Source organism: Mytilus galloprovincialis, chromosome 1, assembly GCF_965363235.1.
Source record: "Mytilus galloprovincialis chromosome 1, xbMytGall1.hap1.1, whole genome shotgun sequence".
Taxonomy (NCBI): domain Eukaryota; kingdom Metazoa; phylum Mollusca; class Bivalvia; order Mytilida; family Mytilidae; genus Mytilus; species Mytilus galloprovincialis.
Window position 1 is genome coordinate 60,217,375 of NC_134838.1, and position 25,089 is coordinate 60,242,463.

Sequence of the window (25,089 nt, forward strand, 5' to 3'; positions counted from 1 at the left end):
ATGATAAGGAAGTTTACAAGTGAAGTGTTGACAAAATGTTTTAAAGGAACACCAACATGGGGGACACCATCTTGGCAATGCAATATTACTGCTTGCCCTAATGCTCCTGCGGTAAGTTTTTTTACAGTGAGAGAGAAATATAGGAGAGATGTGGTATGACTGCCAATGAGACAACTTTTCATCAAAGTCACAAGTTTTAAAAGGTAAACATTATAGATCAAGGTACGGTCTTCAACACGAAGCCTAGGCTCATATTAATATACACATTTATGCAATATTTATATACATATTTATGCAATATTGATGTATATATTTATGCAAAATTTATAAATATATTTATGCAATATTTGCTTACCCTTGCGGAGCATTTAAAAGTGTGATTTAATTAGAAAAATGTGTGTATCGCCTACAGCTACACTGTTACACGTTTGCCTATACGTTGTTGTCTTTGAAAAAAATAGACTAAGTGCTGTTAAATATTGATATACTTGATAAATTACGTCCGATTTTACTTTATCAAGAAAGCATAAATTCAAATTGTTATAAGCAAAGAACGGAAACTATTAAAACAGCCATATTACAAAATAAAGCTTAAATATAATAGCTTATCAATTTCCATTCCCTTGCATGAAGGAGCTAAAACCTTAGTTTCTTATTGTTGTCTACATTTATAATGGTTTGTCATAAAACATGTCATACAGAAGGCGGACTTCTGAGCAAATAACTAGTATACCATCTGGGGCTGAGAGTCTCCCAGCAGCGTATCGACCAGAGCCATAAAAGCTCTTTTCAGGATTTACCTTTATATTTCAGTTGTCTCTTGCTTGTTCTTCATTTAAGACTCCTTTTAGACGCAGTTGTTGAAGAACAAGTAATATATACAATTAAAGTAATTCATGATTATGGCACCCTCAATGGAGTCTTTCTTTCTTTCTTTTTCTTCCATTTTCTTTGTCTAGCTTATATCTTGGAATTGTATTAAGTAATTGTTATGGAAATATACCATAATTTTAATTAGCAAGTGCAGATTTGCAATCGAAATACGGCATTTTCATGATGACCGCCGTTGTTATTGAAACTGCTACAATGTGGAAAAAAAATGCAAATTCGAAATCTTTCGTTATAAAAAACAACTTATAAAATTTTATGGAAATGTTACATTTCATTAATGAATGAAAAACAAATCATATTTTTTTATATATATCTCCTTCAATATAAATGATTTCTTATGCTTATTCAAAATTTAAAATGTTTGCTTGGTGCCAATTTCAGTTTAATATTTTATTATTAAAATATCACCTCATTCAAATGTGAGCTACATGTACACTATCTCAGTACAGAGCTGCATATATTAAATAAAGATGGCTGGAATCTGAATCTCGAATTTGTGTAAACTTTTGATGAGTCCTGCACCATTCCTATACATCGTCAAATGACGGAAACAAAGTCATTCAAGGATTCGTAATTGACATATTAAATGACAAAATGTCTGTTTTTACTAAATCTCCTTTCAAACGGCATATACAGCTTCACAAACTTTACACTCTAAAGGCACATTTCAAACACGATTTATATATTTACGTTTGTGACACCTAATGTTGTCTGAAATAGTTACCACAATTTAAAAGTCAAGCATATTTCTTATCAAAATTGTTTATGCTCTGTTTTGCAGGATGAATACAGATAGGTGACTTCTTCATTTTACAATGCTAACTAAAACTAATATTACGTATTTTCACGATGTACATGTTCCTGCGACAAATAGCACTAGCATGGATATATATATATATATATATTAATTTATACTTGTTAATATACACACAACTTAATTAACAATGAGAATGGTATACTTGATATTTTAACTGTTTAAAATACTGAGGTTGTTCTTAAATATTGCTAATATTGTTACTAAGATACATGTATATAACAAAAACTAATATACTGACTAATAGACCACATAGAAAATTAATCCTGCAAGTTGTAATTTGACTCTATAATAATTGTTCGTTGGGAATTTTTGTTTTATTAATATACATACATTTAAAAAAATTGAAAAATTCTATGTTCAAAAGCTTTATTTGAATTAGTGGGTATAAACATTATTTAAGAAATAAATATAGACAAAATAATGAAGTTTAAAAAGGTATGTTATTGTCGTCCTCGTTACAGCTATCAAATACTATATTTAAGGAAGGATATCACCACATGAACGAACTAAAAACTTTAAGTCATTAACATAAATTGGTTTTTATGAAACATACTTATTTCGTAACGTGATATCCGAAAAAAAATTAAAAAATAGATAAAACACTTAACTCTAATACTCATGCTCTCAAAGTAAAAATGTAAGTAACAGGCTGCTGATATCAAACTATTGCCTGCTTTGTATATTCTAAGGTTTTTCATGATTTAAATCAATGTTCACCTGTGCCAGATGGGAAAAGATTCATAATTGTTTATTTTAATAAACCTACAAGGACCTTGAAAACAAATGAAAACAAAAAATACTTTAGTATTCATGAAGGTAAAGATATTTGTATTTCATTTCTTTAGCACATTGTTGTACTAAAGTTTTATTAATGAATCAATACATTTTTTAGAATGTACATATTACATCATGTAGCCCGTATAAGATTGAAACAGGAATCGAAGCTCGTGGTGAAGGTTTCAGTAAAACAGCCGTTTATGAGATTTCTAATGAATTGTTAACCTCTGTTCTGCCTTTGGAGAACAGTTCTGCTGACATTTTTCTTGTTGGAAGTAATACGGGATTTTTGAGAAAGGTACATAAATATAATAAAATAAAAAAGCATTGAATATTATGAATATTCCAGAGCTGGCCCTCAAATAATAGAACTTTATTAATGACTAGATTCTGTTGCTAATTAACTTGTGTCTCTGTCGCATACATACAGTAAAAAAGACACGAAAGATATCACGATATTGAAATCATAAGTCAAAGACAAAATCACAACGCCATAGCAAAACAAAATGACAATTAAAGTCATGATTCGATACACTGTAAAGCCTCTTAAAAGGGGGTTCTAAATTTTTTCACTATCAATATCTAGAATACCTGATAAAAGATACATATCAGGTTATATGAATGAGGGATATCTAGTTTTGTTTAATTCAAAGTATTACCGAAAACAAAACTTTCAAAACGGAAATAATAGAAACAAAAAACGTTCGAAGTCTTTTGTTCATTTTGAATTATGTCTTTATACTTTATATTGAACAAGTGAAATAGTTTGGTATGTCTGTTATTTCAATTTTTAATTATGTATTTGTACTTTTTGAAAACAAATCAAAAGATGTTATTTAAGTCTATATCTGATTCGAATCTTACTCAAAATGAACAAATAAGACTTCATAAATAAACATCTGTTGATTGTCATGTAATTGAAATATATATTCTTTTTACGTTTCAAGATACTGGTAACTTCGTCAAAGGGTAAATCGTTCGTCAAATTTGACGTTAGTGGTGACAAAAATATTCCAGTTGCTAAAGAAATGGTTCTAGATACACACAGTAACCTCTATCTTTTGACAGGAAACAAGGTGACTAGCATATTTTCAATTTTAAATAGTAAATCACCAAATAGGATTTAAATGAATTATAACAGGTTGAACGATCGCGATATACATGCTGGATTGCGAAATGTTTAGCACACTGTATTATAAATGAAACCAGTAGAATCAATCTAATTTTGTCCACTTAATAATTATAATTGATATTTAGTATTTTTGAATATGTTTCACTACATAAGTTTTATTATATCAGTAAATACAATAAGTAAAAAAACTATAAGATGAAAATAAATTTCCGGTGCCCGCTTTATCGCTGCGTTGAAGACTTGCATTGGTGACCTTTGCTGTCTGACTCTCTTTGGTAGGGTTGTTGTCTCTTAAACACATTCCCCGTTTCCATTCTAAATTCTACGTTTCAAACTTTTAGCGATTGTGTACATCTTTATAACAAAAAAAAAAAAAAAAAAAGCGTCAAACGACACGAAAAAACACAAAACTCCAAATTGAATGTAAATTAAAAAAACGGGAATAATATAAAAACTGACAAAATTAAACGTTATTAAGCAATGAATCGATTGCAATAGAAATAATCAATGTATGCATAGTTATAATCACATTTGTTTCAGTATATGGTTTTATAATTCCAATCGAGAGTTACGTTATTTTTTTATGAATAATTGTTTTTTAATGCTGTTTGGTTTCTTTCAAGGTTACAAAATTGTCAATGACGTCATGTCAATTACACAAAACGTGTGGAGAATGTGTAACCAGTAATGATCCACTTGGATGCGGATGGTGTTTCGATCATTGTTCCATACTTACCAAGTGTCAACATAATATGTGGCATAATCAATCATGTCCGCCATTTGTTCGGGGTGTAAGTTATGCTTTATATAGTTATATTTTCTGCATTCTAGGTTCGACACTTCGATGCGCGTTTGCTACACACTAAAGAGTCATAAATATATTTTATTGCGATCAACATTAGACAGTTAAAACAAGTCTAAAGTCAGAAATTTGTGTCTGAATAAAGTATGACGTCTTCTTACAAGTCTATTTCCTTGTAAACCAGGTTGTGAAATATACAAATAAACTCAACATAGATACCAGGATTGCAATTTTGTATTTGCGCCAGACGAACGTAAAATAAAGTACGAAGTTGAAGAGCATTGAGGACCTAAAATTCCTAAAATATTGCTAAAATCCAGCTAAGGTCATCTATTCCTCAGGCAGAATCATCTCTAGTGCGTCGGTATGTACAGTCTGTATGATTTTTGTGATACATTTTGTCAATTTAAGCTAATTATCTCTTTACTGCGAATGCAAACACCTTCATCAAACTTAACAGTAGATGATTCACGATAAATTTCTATTGAATTGAAAGGATTTTGTGTAAAATTAAATCGTTTAATAACAACAATTCACTATAGATTCAAGAGGATACCACTTAGCACTCTTGTAGACCAACAATCCCGCTGAACTTGTCAAACACGTTTTGGTCATTGATCATATGCGTTGTTTGTTTATTGTTTTTTTTTCTGTTCTTGTATTGTTGTGTTGCACCGCTGTTCTAGAATTAGGGCTACGGGTCGGCGTCCACTAATATGTTTTAGCCTGCCATTTGTTACTGTTTTACATATTTCATTTCATTATTTCGTACATAAATTAGGCCATAGATTTTTTAGTTTTGATTGTTTCAAACTTGTGATTTCAGGGCCTTTTATAGCTGATTATGCGGTGTCATGGGCTTTTTCCTTTCATGAAGGCTCTACGGTGACCTATAGATGTTAATTTATGTGGCATTTGGTCTATTGTGAAGAGTTGTCTTATTTGCAAGCATATCTTATTTTCTCTTTATATGAAAATACCAAATGATCAGCAGTTTCTTTTCTATACACCAAAGGCACATTAACACGGAACAAGAATTCACTATAGATTCAAGAGAATACCACTTAGCATTCCTGTAGACCAACAATCCCGCTGATCTTGTCAAACAAATGACCTCGTAGTAAATGAAGTAACGAAAAAGGGATATTTGATTATCTAGGATGTTTTTTGTCTATGCGTCTTCTCAGCTTTGATATTGAAATGTTGATATGTTATTGTGTAAGTGGTCATTTTGTTTTCTAGATCAGCCCATCAAATGGACCGCTTGAAGGGTCAACACAATTAACTATTACAGGAGAGAATTTCGGTTCGATCATAAATAACACTACCGCATCCATTGGAAATGCATCATGTTCGATCCAGGACATTAATGATACAAGGTACACTTTATTTCACCTTCTTTAAAGTGTTTACTTTATACTTTTAGCGGATAGAACTAATGGAAGGAGCATAATTTTTAAAATCATTGGAATGTATTTAAACTATTTTCGTTATTTGATTTTAAACGTGAACGGAACTATACTTTATAAAAGGTAGAATCACAAAAAATACTGAACTCAGAGTAAAATACATTCGGAAAGTCCATAATCACATGGCAAAATCAAACGACAAAACACATCAAAACCGAATGAACAAGAACTGTAATATTACTGACTTGGTACAGATATTTTCAAATGTAGAAAATGGTGGATTAAACCTGGTTTTATAGCGCTAAACTCTTACTTTATTGACAGTCTCATCAAATTCTGTTATATTTACAATGGTGCGTGAACTAAACAGACATAATAAATAAAATAGTAACCCATGTAAACAAGATGGTGGCAATATTAACACAAACCAGCTCGCATTAAAAAAGTTGAAATACATAATTAACACAAATCATACATTTGATTATACTAATAAGATAGTTTTGTAGTTTATTTATTATCAGATAGTAAATTTTCAGAGTTAGTCAGTTTTCGTTACACAAATCATATGTTCAAGCGCAATGCCAATATAATGAGATAAACATACAAATTACATGTGAATGAGTGTACGTAGATATATTCTCAATATTTAAAGAATTATTAGGATTACACGCATTTTTTAAATGATTTATTGATTTATAAACTGGACCAAGTCATTCACAAACATATAATACAAAAGTCCAATGTTTAGAAGTGAATTGGTCCGGTTTTATGCATCATTAAATAACGTTAAAAGTGCATATATATGTAATTCTTTTAATCTGTACTAAGTAAGTCCTGCGGACTGTTATTTATTTGTGAGTGAAATGCTCCGGTTTGTACCCCCAAAAAATCCTTAATTTTTTTTAAAAAGGCGTTTTATCCTATAATATCATAGGGCGAAATAAGAACATTTTTTCAACTGAACAATTTTTTTTTGTCAATTTTTCAGACAATGTAGATTTAACAAATTAATTATTTCATTTTGTGGAAAATCATTATCGTACAGGATTGAATTTTAAAATTGTATAAGAACAGTTTGTTATCTTAATTTATATCATGTTTTGTTATCTTTATCAAACTCTAGAATAACTTGTCTGACAAGTCGAGAAGGATTCCCTGTCAATGCAACTGTTACGATGAACGTGACTGATTCGGCCTCTAAAACCTTTAAAATTTATGGAATTTCGGAACAAGTGGACATATTATTTGAATATACGGTATGTGAGAGCACTATAATGGATGTTTATGAAAAGTTTTCTTTACTATTCAATTTAAGAAAAATTCGTTTATGTAATGAAAGAGGTCTTGTTTTAATATATGGCTTTTTTTATGTTTAATTTGGTATATAGCTGTTTTACGTTTTACAACAGCTATAACTCAGGTACTGACATGAAATATTATTGATACTTCCATTTTATAAACACAACTTTAGAACAATTAAGCTACTAAGGTTTTCATACCAGAGAACTTAATGGTTATATTTTGAATATCTTTATATAGTATAAGCTGTTATAAAGAACATGCGTTGGTACATTCTTTGAAATGTAAGGATGAAAAGACTTTTTGTGTCAAGCGGTTGGCGGTAACGATTCCAAAGAAATGCGTGATCTTTGCAGTTAACTGAAATAATTAATTTGTATTTTTGGAACTTTGACTTCAACTTTCTCCAATTAATGTTTTACTTAATTTTCATTTATTGTATTTTGTTTACTTTTTCAGCAATCTTGTATTAAGAGTATTTTCCCCATGAAGGGACCAATATCAGGCAAAACATTGCTAACTATCACAGGCAATAAGTTTGAAATTGGATCTAACCTTTCTGTGAAGATTGGTAAAATGCATTGTGATATTCAAACGTAGGTATATTTGATTTTTTATCTGTATAATGAATCAATATAGTCGGACAAAATGTAACGGTTTAAATTTTCCAATCATCTGTCAACTCCCGCCGGAAAGGGTGACCTTTTGATGATTTTGACTATTCTTAACATGTTTAAAGTTTAGGACCCTTTTAGTCATATAGTTCCTAACGTTTTTGCGCAATTATACATCCCTGGTTTTCAAATAATTGGATTTGAGCTTCCTGCGGAAGGTTTTTGTTCAGAAAAGCGCCTATATTGCACGTTATTTATAACTTGTTACTAGTATTTTCATTTTACACTTTTCAGATTTTCAAAAGTCATTAGTTAAATATCCTCATTTATTGTATTGTGTCTCGTCTATTTTCTTTGAGGCTTTACACTTGTTACATTTGATGTTTAATCTTAAACATAATTGTCTGACAGCATACCTCGTTTTTGAGATCTTGTCCTTAATAAAAATATGAAAGCCAACAAAAAAAAAATGTATCCAAAAAATTATTTTATGCAGCAAGGGCTTTAATGTTTTAAAAATAACACGTACTAACGGTGCAAGGTTTAGAAACAGGGCAGTAAATGATCATGATTACGTGTTTATGATAATTGGAAAAATAGGAGTATGTTTTGTTTCAAAAAATGTTAACATGTCAAAGAATATGTTTTTTTTATCAAAAGCCAGTGTAGTCTTTGATTGAGCTGCATGTGTCAACATAAAAGCTTCTATATCAATGATCCTCAATGCTCTTCAACTTTGTACTTGTTTGGTTTTATAACTATTTTGATATGAGTGTCACTGGTGAGTCTTATGTAGACGAAACGCGCGTCTGGCGTACAAAATTGTAATCCTGGTACCTTTGATAACTATTAAACATGATGTATTTGTTAACTGACAAATAAAAAAAATAAAATCTTTCATTGAAACTGCATGTCATTATGACGAGCATTCTATATTTCAGGGTAAATGACACAGAAATTATGTGCCTCACACAATCTTGTGAAACAGATGTACAAGCGTTTGAAGGAGAAAATCGTGAAATGTCTCAGTGTAGGTTCAGCTGGGATATTGTAGTAGCGATTGATGGTGCATCTTATCAGCCCTTAGAAAACAAAACATTTTGTTACATGCCAAACCCGGAAATTATTCACAAACCATCACGAAATAGTTCTATAATAAGGTATATATATTAATATACATATAGTATTCGAAATATGAACTGACACTGACACAGAGAGAGTTGAAGGGATTATTGTGTTCGTCAGAACCTGAAATAAAAAGTAGTAGCACAGAAAACTTGAAAAAATTGGGGATTAGAATGTACAATTCTTCTCTTTTGAACAAAACAAAGCAAATAAAAGGTGTAAAGCCTTTGATGTAAGAGACAATAAGAAACCCCCTTTATCGAAAAGAACTCTTTTAAGGTTTGGGCAGTGATAATCATGTGTCGGGAACATTTGATTTATGCGACTGAAGACTCAAAGATAAATAGAAACAATGAAAAATTTGATGAGACTGTTATTAAAGTGAGAGGGTTAGCGCTATAGAACCAGGTTTAATCCACCATTTTCTACATTTGAAAATGCCTGTACCAAGTCAGGAATATGACAGTTCTTGTCCATTCGTTTTTGATGCGTTTTGTTTTTTGATTTTGCCATGTGATTATGGACTTTTCAAATTGATTTTCCTCTGAGTTCAGTATTTTTGTGATTTTACTTTTTACACTAAGAAATTCTTAAGTGTCAAAAATTCATTGTTGATACAGATATGAAAACAAATCAAGTTAAAGCGTTACATGCAGTATGTGACGATTCCATTTTAATAACTATTTGTTTAAAATTTTAATTAATGAAAAAATTAAAAACCAATTGTCACTGTTCTTTTAATGTACCTTGATTTGTCCAACAAAAATGTTTTTCAGCGGAGGTTTAACCATTGACATTTTTGGAAATTGGTTTAATTCTGTTATCAACCATGGTATACTATTAAGTGTCGGTGACGTTAATATAAGTTCGGTAAGTTTATACATTAATCAGTTCATGATGCTCTTAATTAAAAAAAATTTCATTAAAAGCTAGGTATTCAGCATGTTCAGTTATGATTTTGTTTTTGCACAAATATCTTTTTATAATTCATAGATTCATATACAATTATATTTACTTAATTTTTCTATTGGGTCTTCATAATCTTTTCTTGGAATAAATTATTACAACTGAAAATGTCTTAAAACTAGCCATCTTTGACTTCAAGTACTCCTAGATCGGAATCATGATCCTTTCGTCTTTTTAAAGTTATAAGTGTATGCTTCCTGTTGATTAAATGAGTCAGGTCATCTTACCGCGCAATATTATCTAATATCCTGAGTCTTTAATGCAATAGTAAGTGTTGAATGCTGCCTGTCATATTGTCTTTGTTGTGAACGCTATGCGGCAAAGGGGAAATAACTATATTTGAGAATTTGTTTATTACAGTTGACGGTCAACTTTCGTATTTTCTGTTTTAGTACTTATGACTACAGACAATGGAATATTGAATAAACCATTGTGAAAATTAAATAAGTAGTAATGAGGGGGGGCAAGGGGGGTCCCAATAACAGCAAAACATTGGCTCATAACAGATAACAAGGAATTAAAATGGACAAACACAGATAACAGTAAATGAAATATTAAAATATTTCGGTCTTTGACAAATCAGTACTTCTTATTACGGATATAATCCTTTGTAATGCATTCCATTTTTTATGACTATGTTTTTAGTATTAATTTATGTATTTAGAATGTGTTTAAATTACTACTCAATATAGAATGAAATTCAAAACAGTGTGGCTGTGGCCATTGATTGACACATTAAATTCATATTGACTGGGACAATTTACGTGAACGTTTGTCTGTAACGACCACTGTTCACGACGTACCTACGATAGACATTTAAACTGTGGGGTCACCAAGGTTTCTTAACGCCTTTTATTATAAAATAATTCGAAAAATTAATAAGAAATAACCTTTATGTTTTGATTTATATAATTGATATAAATCAAAACATCGTGTTATTTCTGATTAATTTTTTCGAATTACTTTATTAAGGTGTTGAGAACCTTTGGTGACCCCATGGTTTAAGTGTCTTTAAAAAGTACACAGTGACCAATGGTCATTACATACAAGCGTTCACCTAAATTGTCCCAGTCAATGGATGAATTTAATGTGTCAATCAATGGTCACAGCCACACTGTTTTGAATTTCATTCTATTATAATATTTTTTATACGGTCGTTTACGGAACGTATTATGGTATACTGTTGTCCGTCTGTTGTCAACATGTCGGACATTAACTCAAAAACTCTTTAACCATTTGCATTAAACATTGGGAAATTGTTAATATCTATTGACGTGAGCTTCCTTTTTTTTTTTTTTTTTTTTTTTATAAATTTTAGATTTTAAGTTTCTGGGTAATGGGGTTTTATTCAATAAAATTTGTGTTTTTTTCAGTTTTCTGATAATATCTCAAAAATGCTTTCACAAAGCAAGGACTTTTGGTGAATTGTTTATATCTATTAACATGAGGTAACTTTCAATTTTTAAAAATTTTAGATTTTACGTTTCCAAGTTAACGGGTTTTATTAATTAAAAAGGGGTGATTTTCCAGTTTTCAGACATTAACACAAAAATGTTTTCAGCAGTTCTCATGAAACGTTGGTGTATTGTTAATATATATATTGACTGAAGCTCCCTTTGTTGCTAATCAAAAAAGTGACCTAAAAGAGTTTGAATATTCTGACTTTTTCTAAATGACCATTTAATGAGGTGTGTGAATTTTTCTTAATAAAACTATGAGACAAAGTGGTATAGGGTAGAAAAATCAAAAGCACCAATTATAAGCATGCAATTTATCAAGTACTTCGAACGAATTTTGACACTCTAAAAGCAATTTATTCCACTATTTTCAAAGGCCTTATTTGAACAATTGTTTATCAGCTGAGGTTTTTGATTGTACCAAGTGTACTAGTAAGTCGAATACATAGTTTAGTAGGGAAACAATGGCTTGAAACTAAATAAATCTTTGTTTGTAATGAGTTATGTACAGCTTCGGACCCAAGTACATGGTTGGAACTTTCATTGTACAATGCATTTGGTTCTTCTTTGAAAAGAATCACAGAGCTGAGTCTATGTACCATATTATATAAAAGATTAAGTGGTTGTTAGGACCTAGTCCTTAATTGAGATCCTTGTCAGATATTCCTGGCCATATGTTTTCCTTTTTGTCATATTAAGAATTGTTTTAATTTAATATGTTCGTACGGAAAACAAGGAACATTATTCTCATACAAAAAATTAAGATAATTCTAAATACACATTCATAAAAAAAATGGAATTTATTACAAAGGATAATCATAAGATATACTTAAATTGTCCTGGACCTCACTTCTGTGATGAGTATATGTTAATGGAATCCTTCTCTGAATACGGGACAAACGTATTAGTAGTGGTAGACCCCAATGGCCAATGATCTTCAATTTATACCGAATATTGACTGTCAAAAAAAATGCTAACATTCCAATTTTCAATAACAGTTAACAGCAAATACATTATCACAATAACAGATAACAAAAAAAACTAAAAGCCCAATAACAGCTAACAAAGAATAAGACAATAACAGCTAACAGCAAATATATTTTCAAAATAACAGATAATAAAGAATTAAATTGCCCCATAACAGCATAACAGTTAAACCCCTTGCCCCCCCTCAGTAATGTATGTTGACAAGGTTAAACAATGTTTCATTGGAATATTGTGTGTTGTTTTTTCCTGAAACAAATCCTCTTTCACTAAAGAATTTTAATGACATGTTATGGCTTTCTGTTTATAATAGACGAAGCGGTAAGGTTGACGTACAAATGTTTAAGTCGTCGTCTGGGTGTATTTATTTCACAAACAATATATATTATTTTAAAGGAAACCATCTGGCTAAATAAATTTCATTCAACTTGGTCTTTATTGCATTTAAAAGATAACTGATAAAATATCGTTTAATTCTCCTCAGGGATTATTTTTTTTAATAAATATTTTCTTAAATTATTCATTCCAGTCTTGTAGAATGAAGAATTCTGGACAACTGTTAGTGTGTTCTACTCCTGATTTGAAATCCGTGTTGAACAAATCTGAAGAAGTTATCGAAGGCCGCTTGACTGTAATGTTAGACAACAATCCAGTAAAATCGTTCTCACTCATGATTTATCCTGACCCAGAATTAGACTACCTAGATATGAACACTAAACTTAAAGATATTGAAATGAAGGACAAAATCTTAGAACTAAAGGTAAATGAAAACTCATCAAATATATCTGGCTGTAAAGCCATAAAACCAGGTTCAATCTACCTTTTCCTACAATGTATTGTACCTAGTACAATTCTTATCAAAACTATATATTTAAAATCACTCATGTTGTCTGTTCGGTTTCTATAGTGTATAAAAAAAGCGAACTATACAAAGTAGAAAATAAACTGATGACGCCTTTAAACTTTAAACACAACATAGAAAACTAACGACTAAGTAAAACGAACCCCATCAACACTGGGTATTATCTCAGGTGCTCCGGAATTGTAATTAGATCCTGCTCCATATTTGACACTCGTCGTGTTGCTCATGTTAGTAAAAAATATCACATATTCCTTCTTTACTAGAAACTTATTTTTTGAAAGTCGCGTATCATCTCATGTTGATACATAGTCTGATATGTATTACAGTGATTACAGAATGGGGTCCTTAAGGTTGAGCAGTTTATAAGAAAAGAAGTTGGCAGTATCCTTTAAATGTACTTTCCGCTATATATATGATGTTCTTTCACTAAATAATTCAAAATTTGGTGACCAGGTTGAACGCATCTATCCCATCGAACTAGAGATAAAGGATACAACAGATACATTTAAGCCTGTCTCAAGTCTTGACTTTGTTCCAGAAATTGACAATGAAGGTCGGTGGGAAAAAAAAAAATTCGACAAAAGAGATGATGTCAGCTTCCCAATTGTGAACTTTCTATTTATATGCACCAACATCCATGCAGCGCCTGCATTTGGCGTATATATCTACCAACTGATACAATATTCCCGGGCTTATATTTCCTATCAACATTTCCTAGATTGAGGGTTGCTGCTAACAAGAAAACTATTAAACCAAGGGTTCCAAATGGTAAAGTTGAAATCATCCCTTCGTAAACTTTACGGACGCAATCGCGGCGTTTTACAGATGATAGTGCAAATGTTCTTTATGTCGTAACTACAATCCCGTTCCCTGTTAACGAATGTGACATACCAAATTTCACGTATTACCAGATTTGTACTAACATAAGCAACACAACGGGTGTTAGGTATGGAGCAGGATCTGCTTATCCTTCCGGAGTACCTGATATTAACCCCAGTTGTTGGTGTGGTTCGTGTTGCTTAGTCTTTAATTTTCTAAGTTGCGTTTTGTGTACTATTGTTTGTCTGTTTGTCTTTTTTTTAGCCATGGCGTTGTCAGTTGTTTTTTCGATTTATGTTTGAATGTCTCTCTTGTATCTTCCGCCCCTTTTATAGCATTACATATTGTTTTTTCAGGGGCGATATCTGAATTCTGCAGCAAGAAAGGAAGATTATATAATTAAAATAAATGGATCCCGTTGTCCTGTTATGGATCTTCATCAAACTTATCTGATATGTAACCTTTCTGACACAGTTCATATCAAAGATGTGTCACTACTTGTAGAGGTAAATATTATATAAAAACATAATTTCAAGAACTCTGCTAGCCTTTTGATTATAATACAAGAAGCATGTCTTCATAAACAAAGGTTCACGAGTTGGCGATAGAAAAGTTCTGTATTAAATTTTCTCCTGAAACATTGACCAGGGTTACTTATAAAAAAACCAAGGATGTCCGCTAGAAAAGAAATTCCTTAACCAAATTAAAATATTTCCCTGAAAGTAGTTTTTGCTGTATCATTTTTATGTTTTTACATGTGATGTCAGATATTTTCGAACCATGATGCCGTTTCTATGATTTTTCTCAAATTCCAGTCGCAATGTAAACTGTGGAACTCAATTTTGATGTTTAGGAATACCGCTTTTCCAAAGATTTATATTCTAAAAAAAAAAAAATAAAAAAAAAATAAAGATGACGTGATGTCGCCAATGGAATTAACATACACCATAGACCAAAGAACATGGGTGTAAGAAATTATTTGAGCCAACTATAAAAATGTTCAAAAAAATATGAAAAAACAAACGGTCATAATCATAAATTACAAACACACACATTTGTAACAGGTGTCAACAAAGTTTAGAGCGTTCATCCTTCCTCATGCTTAAAAAAATTTCCAAATTGTATGTTTCTTGAAAACTATTAAAACATATTGAACGTTCTTAGTCAAACATCAATTTTGGACACTTTTCTGTTTAGTTTTTTTTATATATATTTAACAGGATCAACAGAAAACTTCCTAATGAAAGGCAACTGTTCTGTTATGCGACGAACTAAAACGTCTGCGTTGTACCAGTAGTACACTGTTCATTAATCGCAATATCAGTATTACAGATAATTTATATCTTTTTGAAGAATTGCAAATGTGTCTTCTAATGAGTAATTGGTAGTGTAAACTATGATTAAAAATATGTAAATAGATTATGTATATCTAATCTTAATGAAATCATTCAAAGTTTCCTCTACCACAAAACTAAAAACAAATAAATTAAGGTAAAGTGTATATAACATTGCAATGCATTTCATTTAAAAATGAAAGAACCGAAAGGATAAAAAAAATGTACAAGAAACCAATAGGAATAAAAGAAGATGTGGTGTTAAAAAATATTTTACATCAGCGTCATTCATACTGAACATTTATCTTGTTAACTTTTCAACATTATCGTTATATATTGTAATTTAACGTTTATTTGTTTACTTAAAAGGTATCTGTAGGTCTGAACTGGAAGACGAATTTGGGGTATATGCAGTTTTCTCATATAGAAATTCGTCTGCAGAACCAAATACATGTCCAAGTTGCTGCGATTTGTTTGGGGACGTTTGGTATTTTGATTTTATGTCTTATACTTGTCATGCGCAAAAAGCACCTAGGAGTGTTTCGAAAAAAAGCTACAGACGAGTTTTCTGTTGTGTATTTCAATAGCCCAGAAACAAGAGGCCTCATGGATCCGCCAAGTGATACAGGTAATTACAAGTTCAAAAAGTTCTGTAAATATTGTTCCAATTCAAAACATATTACCTTCATTATTTTCAATATACGACAGCTGTGTTTTTTACACAGTCAAATTTCATTGACCGTATATGTTTTTGTCATTTGTCATTGAGATTACAAAAGTTAGTTCTCGCTCTAAAAATGTCGCATCATTTCAACTAAAATCGATATATATATTATTTTTTTTTAAATATTACCAAGTAACTGTTAGAGCAATTTTTATGAAATAGATACCATAAGATATAGAATTGTCTAAAGTTGTAGTATTTGTTTGGTCATAATTTTCGTGAGGTTCGTTTTCATTTTCTGATGGGTTCAACACAAAGGCAAATTTTTACGACTTTTATTTGGTTAGAATACATAGTAAGCTTTTCAAGAAATATTTTGTTTTGTGTTCACCTCATCAGAAAATAAGAATGAGCATGAATAATATAATGTCTAAATAAACAATAAAACTTTAAACATTTCTTCATCTTTACATCGCATTGTTTATTATAACGCTGACAATCTGTTTCCGAAGGGTTTTATTTACGACGTCATTTAAAGTACAGTTTCAAGAAATGTTTACGACGTTCGCTGCAAATTAAAAGAATATAGTTTATACTCTCAACATTTCATTTTGAAAAGTTGTAGTAGTTACAGTATATTAGGAATAACCATTCATGGTCTAGAAATACATGTTTTATTTGAAATTGTAATTGATTATGAGCCAGTTTTTGAAACATAATTAAATTAACTATGGTTTAAACCTGTATATTTTAAAAGTTTTCTGCACAATACATTGTGGAGTAATTTCAGAATTAACTGGATTAGAAATAAAAGCGATAAGATAAGTTTTCCATTTGATTAAGGACTCTCCGTCTGGAATTTAATGACACTAGAATTTTGTTTTATAACTATTATGTATCTACAACCAATATCGTTGACAGAGAATAGTTATGACGTTTAAAAGAAAGTTGTTTGGTTGTTTGATCGCTGATTTGGTGGACTTGTTTAAATTGTTATCGAGAAATAAGACATAATAAAGGTTTACAATTTAAAAGCTCTTGAAAGATAAGGAAGATTTGAATTTGCTTTATAATATGCAGCCACGGGTTATTATTGTCGTTAATACACATATTTTTGTCAATTTATTCTGATTTTTTTTTATTTGTGCACAAGGTAATTCATCTGCCGAACAAAGAACGCCTAGATATGTCAAACAGAAAGGAGAGATCGGTGAAGAGCTAATTGTTAAAGGGGCTACAGGGAATTCTCAACCAAAATTTGACGCTATTGGAACTGTTGACATGCTGAAGGAGCAGAATATCTTTATTGAACGTGATTTGGTTAGACTTGGAAAAGATATTGGCCAAGGTGAGCATGTTATTTCAAATAAGTTTGCTCTCCTAGAATAATTTAGACAATGAAAATAGTTTGAAAAATCAAAATCATTATCGACAGGGCGAGTGAAGAGAAACTATGATGTGCAAATACAACGTTGAAAGTTGATTTGTTCTAATATTATATGATATAATGCAATGAATTTTAAAAATAACAAATGGATTTTTATCTTTGAAATTCATTTCAGATATATAAATGGCGTTCTTACACTGAATATTCGTTACCCTAGTGTGATATTTCCTTGTGAACTTATATATATTGCTTATGCATGTACTTTCATTGAAAATATATTTCAATAAGGTTATTAGGAAAACTAAATGAAGTAGATTATTCACATGTTTTATGGTCAAAGTTGTGCATTTATACACTGTCAAATAAAAGTTGGGTTTTCTGTTAAAGTTGAAAATTCCTTTGACCGCTCTTGTTTATCGCTGGTTATTTATAATGATTTAATCATGTTTCAGATTACTCAGTAATCAATCACAATGGTCATGCATGCCTATTTTTAGTAGGTGCTTGTGCTGTTTATGCGGATTGTTCGATCTGGATAATCATCTATTCCGAAATTTGTCCATGGTCATGATTTACGCTAATATTATGAGTGGCATATGTTTATTCTGCTTTCTAAGTAAAGAAATAAAACATATTATGGAACTGCATTTTTTTAATTATAGAATAGTTATATTTAATTTCTATCTTATCAATTATGAAAATAAAGACACATTTTTTTCCCAGGAAATTTTGGATGTGTTTACCAGGGTTATCTGCGATCAATGGACGAGAAGGATGAACAACTTGTTGCCGTCAAAACTGTTCTAAGTAAGTAACAGAGGGTAAAAGCTACATGTCTTGCCTGTTTATTTCGATTTATGACTGTATGTAGTGATAATTTGATATACTTTTTAAACAGAAAACATGAACGATAATGTAGAATGAAATTCAAAACAGTGTAGCTGTGACCATTGATTGACACATTAAATTCATCCATTGACTGGGACAATTAACGTGAACGTTTGTCTGTAACGACCACTGTTCATGACATACCTACGATAGACATTTAAACTGTGGGGTCACCAAAGGTTTCTTAACGCCTTTAATTATAAAATAATTCGAAAAATTAATCAGGAATAACCTTTATGTTTTGATTTATATAATATATATAAATTAAAACATCGTGTTATTTCTGATTAATTTTTCGAATTACTTTATTTATGTGTTGAGAACCTTTGGTGACCCCATAGTTTAAGTGTCTTTAAAAAGTACATAGTGAGCAGTGGTCGTTACATACAAACGTTCACCTAAATTTTCCCAGTCAATGAATGGATTATAATGTGTCAATCAATGGCCACAGCTACACTGTTTTGAATTTCATTCTATTTGAAAAAAAACCAGTCATGTCATCGAACATTTGTAAGATCTACGTAAAGATAGCCAATTATTTTGATAAAAAGAAAATAGCTTCTCAAAAGCACAGATGATCTTCTCAAGTGTTAGTTTGTAGACATTGCTTTGGTTGTGAGTATTCAAGATCAAGGTTATTTTAGTTGAGCGTTATGGCCATGAAAAGATAATAAAGTGTTGTAAATGTTAAAATTGTGTTATGTTTTATGAAAAAGTAATTTTTTTCACATAGATTATAAGGTAGTAAATTTCAGTACATTTTTTCTTTATTTTGAATACACGTATTTAGTCTCAAAAAACATTAAATTGAATCAACCACATTTGCTAGGATGAGTGGTTTCCTTAAAAAAAAAAGTGATCGAAGACCTGACGCCTGTTTATTTCGAAAAATAAAAATTTTCCCCTTCTAAACAAGGGTATGACAGTTTATCTCAAGATATCCTTTCCTCATTTCTTTCTTATTGGTAACCCGAGGACAGGCTTTCATTGTACTTTTTTTTTACAACTTAAAATTATCTCAACAATGTTTGATCTGTTATTTTAAACATGTAAATTGATACAGCATTCTCATTATATTTTGATTGATTGATTGGTGTTAACCGCCACTTTCAATAATATCGCGCTATTTCTTGGTGGTTATTTTTTATTGGTGGAAGAAGTAGCCGGAGTGCCCGAAGAGAACTACTGACTTTCGGTAGAAAAACTAACAATCCTAGCCAATTAAGATAAGTGTTGAGTGCACCTAACATATGTGAGATTCGAACTAACTACCTCAGGTTTAAATGGCTAGTGATACAGTTACTCGACTTCTTAGACCACTCGGCTACCTAATTGTATATATCCAGTATAATTTCTTGCTAAAACAAATTACAGAAACGGAGGTACAAGACATAAATGCAATCATTGATGAAGCTATGATCATGAAAGATTTTAATCATCCAAATGTGATGTCACTGATTGGTATTTCCATCGCTCCTGGTGAATTCCCATTAGTAATTATTCCATTCATGTCAAATGGAGATCTACTGTCTTATATTCGAAGTGCTAACAATGTAAGTTATACTACATATGTTGTGATTATTTTTGTTGTGTCTTTCCCTTTTGTTAGCTATATATAAGCTGCTGGAATCCAAGGATATATATAAATAAAAGCGTTGTGATTGGTAGATCAAAATTCATTATAACGATTCGTCATGTCTTTCGAAGAACTATTTAATGTGAAACTTTACAAATAATGTTTTGTGCCAATCTAATTAGGAATTTAAAACTGATTATTATAGTTAGCTTATGTGCTAACGCATCCCATAGTTGTATATGAAGTTCTGAAATACTTTTACATAAAGCGTCGTTTGGATGAAGAATAATTAAAAACATACACATTGTTTTGAAAGTTTCAAGTAAAAGAGAGTGAAAGAATTAAAATCATATCAGATTCTGATATCACAATTTAAAATTGCACTGCATGCGCGCGTGTTTCATATACAGAAATGAATAACATTTACATTTTGATTGTATAAAATAAAACAACTTTCTGTTTTATTACTACACATGTGTGTTAAACTGCGTACATTTCATAATATCTTTTTCTGCCTGAAAAGAAACACTAGAAAATATAAATCAATTACAAATGTCTGCGCTTTGTGAAACAAAAAACATCAAACCGAATTAAAAACTTCTCATGTCAACCACATATAAATTTAAACAAATAGCCTGCCATGTTGAATTTGATAGCGAAATCATTATTTGATTGGTTGAAACTATCCAACGTGACATAGAACAAAACGTCATATTCCCTGCCGAGTATAACATTTCCCACTGAACGTGTGGATTGACTTGAGCGACGTTACCCACGGTTAATGTTTTAAAACGTTTTGGTCTGGTTTTTTTTTTAAAGATAGTATATTAATTTCAATTTTTAAAATTATTTCAGAGCTAAAGACAAACAAAATTGAATACATAGATTTTATTCGGTACTGATTATTATTGTGTATGTTGCGTTAAGTTTTTAATAATTAAACGGATAAGTAAACAGTATTGGTAGTGGAATTAAACATTCATTTCCCTTGGCTAAGGGAGATATGAAGATTTGTTTATCCTCATTTCATATATGTAAAGATATAACTCCTATATCAGAATGAAAAAGGGCTACTATCTAACTGTCTATAAGCTAGATGTATTTGATAATTTATCTTAAGTTCTTTATATCTTAAAAAAAATGAAATTTGATTTACATTCCCTACAGAAACCAACTATTAAAGACTTGGTACAATTTGGACTTGATGTTTCTAGAGGCATGGAATATCTTGGCAGTATCAAATTCGTACACAGAGATTTAGCAGCCAGAAATTGCATGTAAGAAGTCTAAAAAAACCTGAAATTTTCATTTTCCTTTTAAAACGCACTAACAAATTGTTTTTATCCATATATTATTTGTGATGGCTGAAACAGTAAAATTTTCTAAAATATTACAAGATAAGAATGTTAGTTTAATTGATGTTGAAAATGCTTGAGAATATATATATAAATTATAAACGAATTATCGTATACTGTTGTCTGTCAGTTCGTCAAAACTTCTTTCGATAACTATAGTTTTATTTAATCAGCTCACATAAAATTTTAACTCAACATTTGGATTGACGGAAGAGAATATTTTCATTTTTTTATTAGTTTTGTCGTTCCATAGTTAAATTCCCTTCATCGTCATTATTAATGCAGTTTTTTACATATTGTACATACATGATTCGAGTAGGCTTGAATGGATTCCTCAAAACTTCATATTTAAAATTGCCTGGTTTGTCAATCAAAATTGATTGAACTAAAACTGTTATGTTTAAGAAATGTTTCACATGCCATACAATAACTTGAATACGCTCGGAATGATTTACTGTAATCTTTACATATTTTTTTTTGAATCTGATACTTTGGCCGTTAAAATAATAAAATACAATGTTAACGTTACCCGAACTTGCTTGAGTATTCGGGATTTTCGAACTATTATAATACTACTCCAAGATTAAAATTTGTTATTGCAAGCAATAAGGGTGATTTCAATTCGTTGTTTTTGTTTTCGAAGTTTAATATGTTAGACATAATAAAAAAAAATACTGCGTTCAGGTCAGAAAGAGCTTATGAGTAAATGAGTACACGAATAATTATTACACGAATAAGTAAATAATGCAGCTTGTAAAAAAGTGACAGGGCAAGCAAATACAATTATACTTTAAGCAGATGATGGATAAAATTATTCCGATATAAAAATTTCGGACACTTTGTAATTGGTATCAAAGAAAAACATTTCGCACTTACAATTTCTTAATGTGAGAACACTTTTCTATTCGCACATCTAGACTATTCATTTATCCAACAGGATGGATGAAAACTTAAAAGTGAAAGTAGCAGACTTTGGATTGGCCAGAGATATTTATACCAAAAACTACTACAGCAGTGATAATAAGAAAATGTTACCAGTGAAATGGATGGCTCCTGAGAGTTTAGAAAATGGGACCTATAGTACAAAATCAGATGTTGTATGTAAATTAATTGTTATATCCGTGTTATTTATATTTGTTTACATGTATAAGGCACAAGTTGTTATAAAAACTTATTTCAAAACATTTGCATATTTAGTTTGCATCATATTAAATGTTACACAACATTAGCATGTTTTCCTCTTTTGCGAAGTTGTGAAATCGTTTCTGACATTGCGCAAAGGACTATTAAATAACAAAAAGATATATGTTCAAAATATAAAAAAGGTATAATATGCTGCATAACTTGCTTTAAAAATGCATACCTATTTTCATCACATCGATGGTGTATGTCACACGAAATAAATATATATCTCAACATTGAAAAACCTAATATTGTCAGCGTTTGACAAAGCATCCCTGCTCACCATAGGATTCTAAGATGCCCGCATAGAAGGGAATGCATCGCTGTTTATGTCCTGACATTTCAAGTTTTATGAATCCTCTTTGATATTTAAACCATTTCGAATATTGAAAACCTTTCAATGTAAATATACAGACTAATCCAATATATATTGACACAAATTCAAAATAAGACCATATATATAATTTAATTGTTCGAAAATTTATGTAACAATTTAATTTGATTTGTTTATTGTAGTGGTCTTTCGGTGTGGTTATGTGGGAATTAATAACAAGAGGTGCTGCACCGTATTGCGATGTCAACAATTGGGATATGCATAAGTATTTGTTCTCTGGCAGACGACTTAAAAGAACTGAATTCTGTCCAACTAGATTGTAAGTTCATAGTTGTATTCATTACTAACAGATATAAACATATCAAACAAAAATGAACAATGCATGCAAGCTTTGAAAACACACATGTCGCCGTTGATTATATTCGCACAACACAGCATGGTTTTTACAGTAAACGGACGGACATTTAATATGCTTGGATGGGGAGGAGGCATTTGAAGTGGAATAACTAGGTCGAGCCTACGTAAACATGAGTGGCAAGTGATCAATACTGAAACATACTTCTGTCCCCTTTTCGCCCAAAAATTTCAAGTTATCGCCCCCCTAACCTTCATTAGATTCACTCGAGGCAGATTTTTTTTGAAAGCCAAATACTTACGGCGTTTAAAAGTATCGGGTATCTATGATCTAGGCAATCAGACATCGGAGTGAATTTGTACCTTAAATTTGATATATGAGAACAAGTTATAAACTGAAAAATTAAGCACTTCTTTTACTTTAGTGGTCCAAACCCATATAGAGCTATATTAAACTATCCTAAACCCGTTACCGTACCCTAAGCCATACCTAAACCTAACATTAGCTCTAACCATAACCTAAAACATCTCATAAACCAACCATAGCCATGAATGAACTCTTACTCTAAAGTATGGGGACCCTTAAAGTAAAAGAAGACCAAAATGAAAATCAAATTAAATAATTTGTCGTCTTCGTTATGTTCACTGGACATAAAAAAAAAAAGGGGACGAAAGATACCAGAGGGACAGTCGAACTCATAGATAGAAATTAAACTGACAACGCGATGGCTAAACATATGGACAAGCAGACAAATAATACTACAGAAGACAAAACATAGAAAACTAAAGACTAAGCAACACGAACCCCACCAAAATCTGGGGGTTGATCTCAGGTGCTCCGGAAGGGTATGCAGATTCTGCACCACATTTGGCACCCGTCGTGTTAATTATGAAATTACATAAGATTCACAGTTGTTTTAGACATAACAGCCATCATAAAACAGTACCATTGATGTTTAAGGCAGATAAATTACTTTGACGACTTTGAATCCAACCTATATGGATTCGATAGCACACGAGACATTTTTCAATAACAGATTGAAGTAGTGTTCTGAAACAAAACTTGTCTTCACAGTATTATTAAGATTGAACCGTTTTGATATTCGAGCAAGATGTCCAACCAAACTTTTTTTTTTTATTGACAACTGCTTTTTCTTATGTTAATTGAGTGGAGTATTAAATATCTAGTCATTATCGACATTTGTATACTTTAATGCGTTCTAATTTTTTGTTTTTGATTTTATTAGATATGATATAATGATGAAATGTTGGGAATTTGACCCAGACGACAGACCAACGTTTCACGAGGTGAATAAGAGGATCACTGGATTAGTAGAGCAAGAAAAATAGAAAACAGAAGGAAAACAGATTCGAAATTTGTTTTCATTTTTAAATAACCTTCATTTCAATTATGAACCAATGAAGACATAATGTAACATTTTGAGAGATTTGCAAAAAAAGAATTAGTATTTTTGTTAAATTTTTTTTAGAAAAATACAGCCGTATATAAACTCATCATAGATGCCAGGACTAAAATTTGTATATACGCCGTATTTTATATTTTATATTTTTAAAGACAACAATCTCACACAGAGCGAGATAGTGAGATTTGCAAAAGCAAACTTAATGTTTTGTTCTGAATTTTTCAGAAAGGTACATTCGTATTTTATAAATGATATTTTGACTGCAATTTCAGAGAGAGGTACCAGGATTATAATTTAGTACGCCAGACGCGCTTTTCGTCTACATAACACTCATCAGTGACGCTCAAAACAAAATAGTAAAATTGTCTGTAAGGGATAAGCTGACCGAAAAATATCATGATTACACACTTTCGTAAACTGGAATCCGCTTGTTTTATGCTAAACTGAAACAACTATGAACAAAGTGTAGAAGTCAGCATGGAACTAGCTTACCACTTTCGTAGGTGGGATATACAAAAATTAGGGATTTCATTAGGGATGCAATGCTTCGACGTGATTACTTAAATAAATAGTTGCAGTATAAAAACAATATTAGGTCAATGTCAGAAAAATATAAACTGTTTAGTGTGAGGCTGAG

General features: G+C 30.9%; 1 protein-coding gene across 1 annotated transcript; it reads left to right on the forward strand.

Annotated features, from left to right (window-relative positions):
* LOC143061465 (hepatocyte growth factor receptor-like) lies at positions 1 to 24,508 on the forward strand. The gene is made up of 19 exons (XM_076233745.1): positions 1 to 111; positions 2,601 to 2,783; positions 3,433 to 3,561; positions 4,241 to 4,408; positions 5,662 to 5,798; positions 6,952 to 7,084; positions 7,587 to 7,723; positions 8,683 to 8,901; positions 9,643 to 9,736; positions 12,803 to 13,033; positions 14,311 to 14,460; positions 15,658 to 15,916; positions 17,106 to 17,300; positions 18,063 to 18,146; positions 19,602 to 19,780; positions 20,971 to 21,080; positions 22,096 to 22,255; positions 22,857 to 22,993; positions 24,276 to 24,508. Exons 1-19 carry the CDS (start codon positions 1 to 3, stop codon positions 24,376 to 24,378), a joined length of 2,919 nt encoding a protein of 972 aa, XP_076089860.1. The 3' UTR covers positions 24,379 to 24,508.
* Positions 24,509 to 25,089: the final 581 nt, after the last annotated feature.

Bases quoted from the DNA above. Each gene is read 5' to 3' on its own strand.
- LOC143061465 (XM_076233745.1), top strand. From the start codon at position 1: ATGATAAGGAAGTTTACAAGTGAAGTGTTGACAAAATGTTTTAAAGGA. The intron at 4,409-5,661 runs GTAAGTTATGCT...TTTGTTTTCTAG, and splicing joins GTCCGCCATTTGTTCGGGGT to ATCAGCCCATCAAATGGACC. The intron at 22,256-22,856 runs GTATGTAAATTA...TGTTTATTGTAG, and splicing joins ATAGTACAAAATCAGATGTT to TGGTCTTTCGGTGTGGTTAT.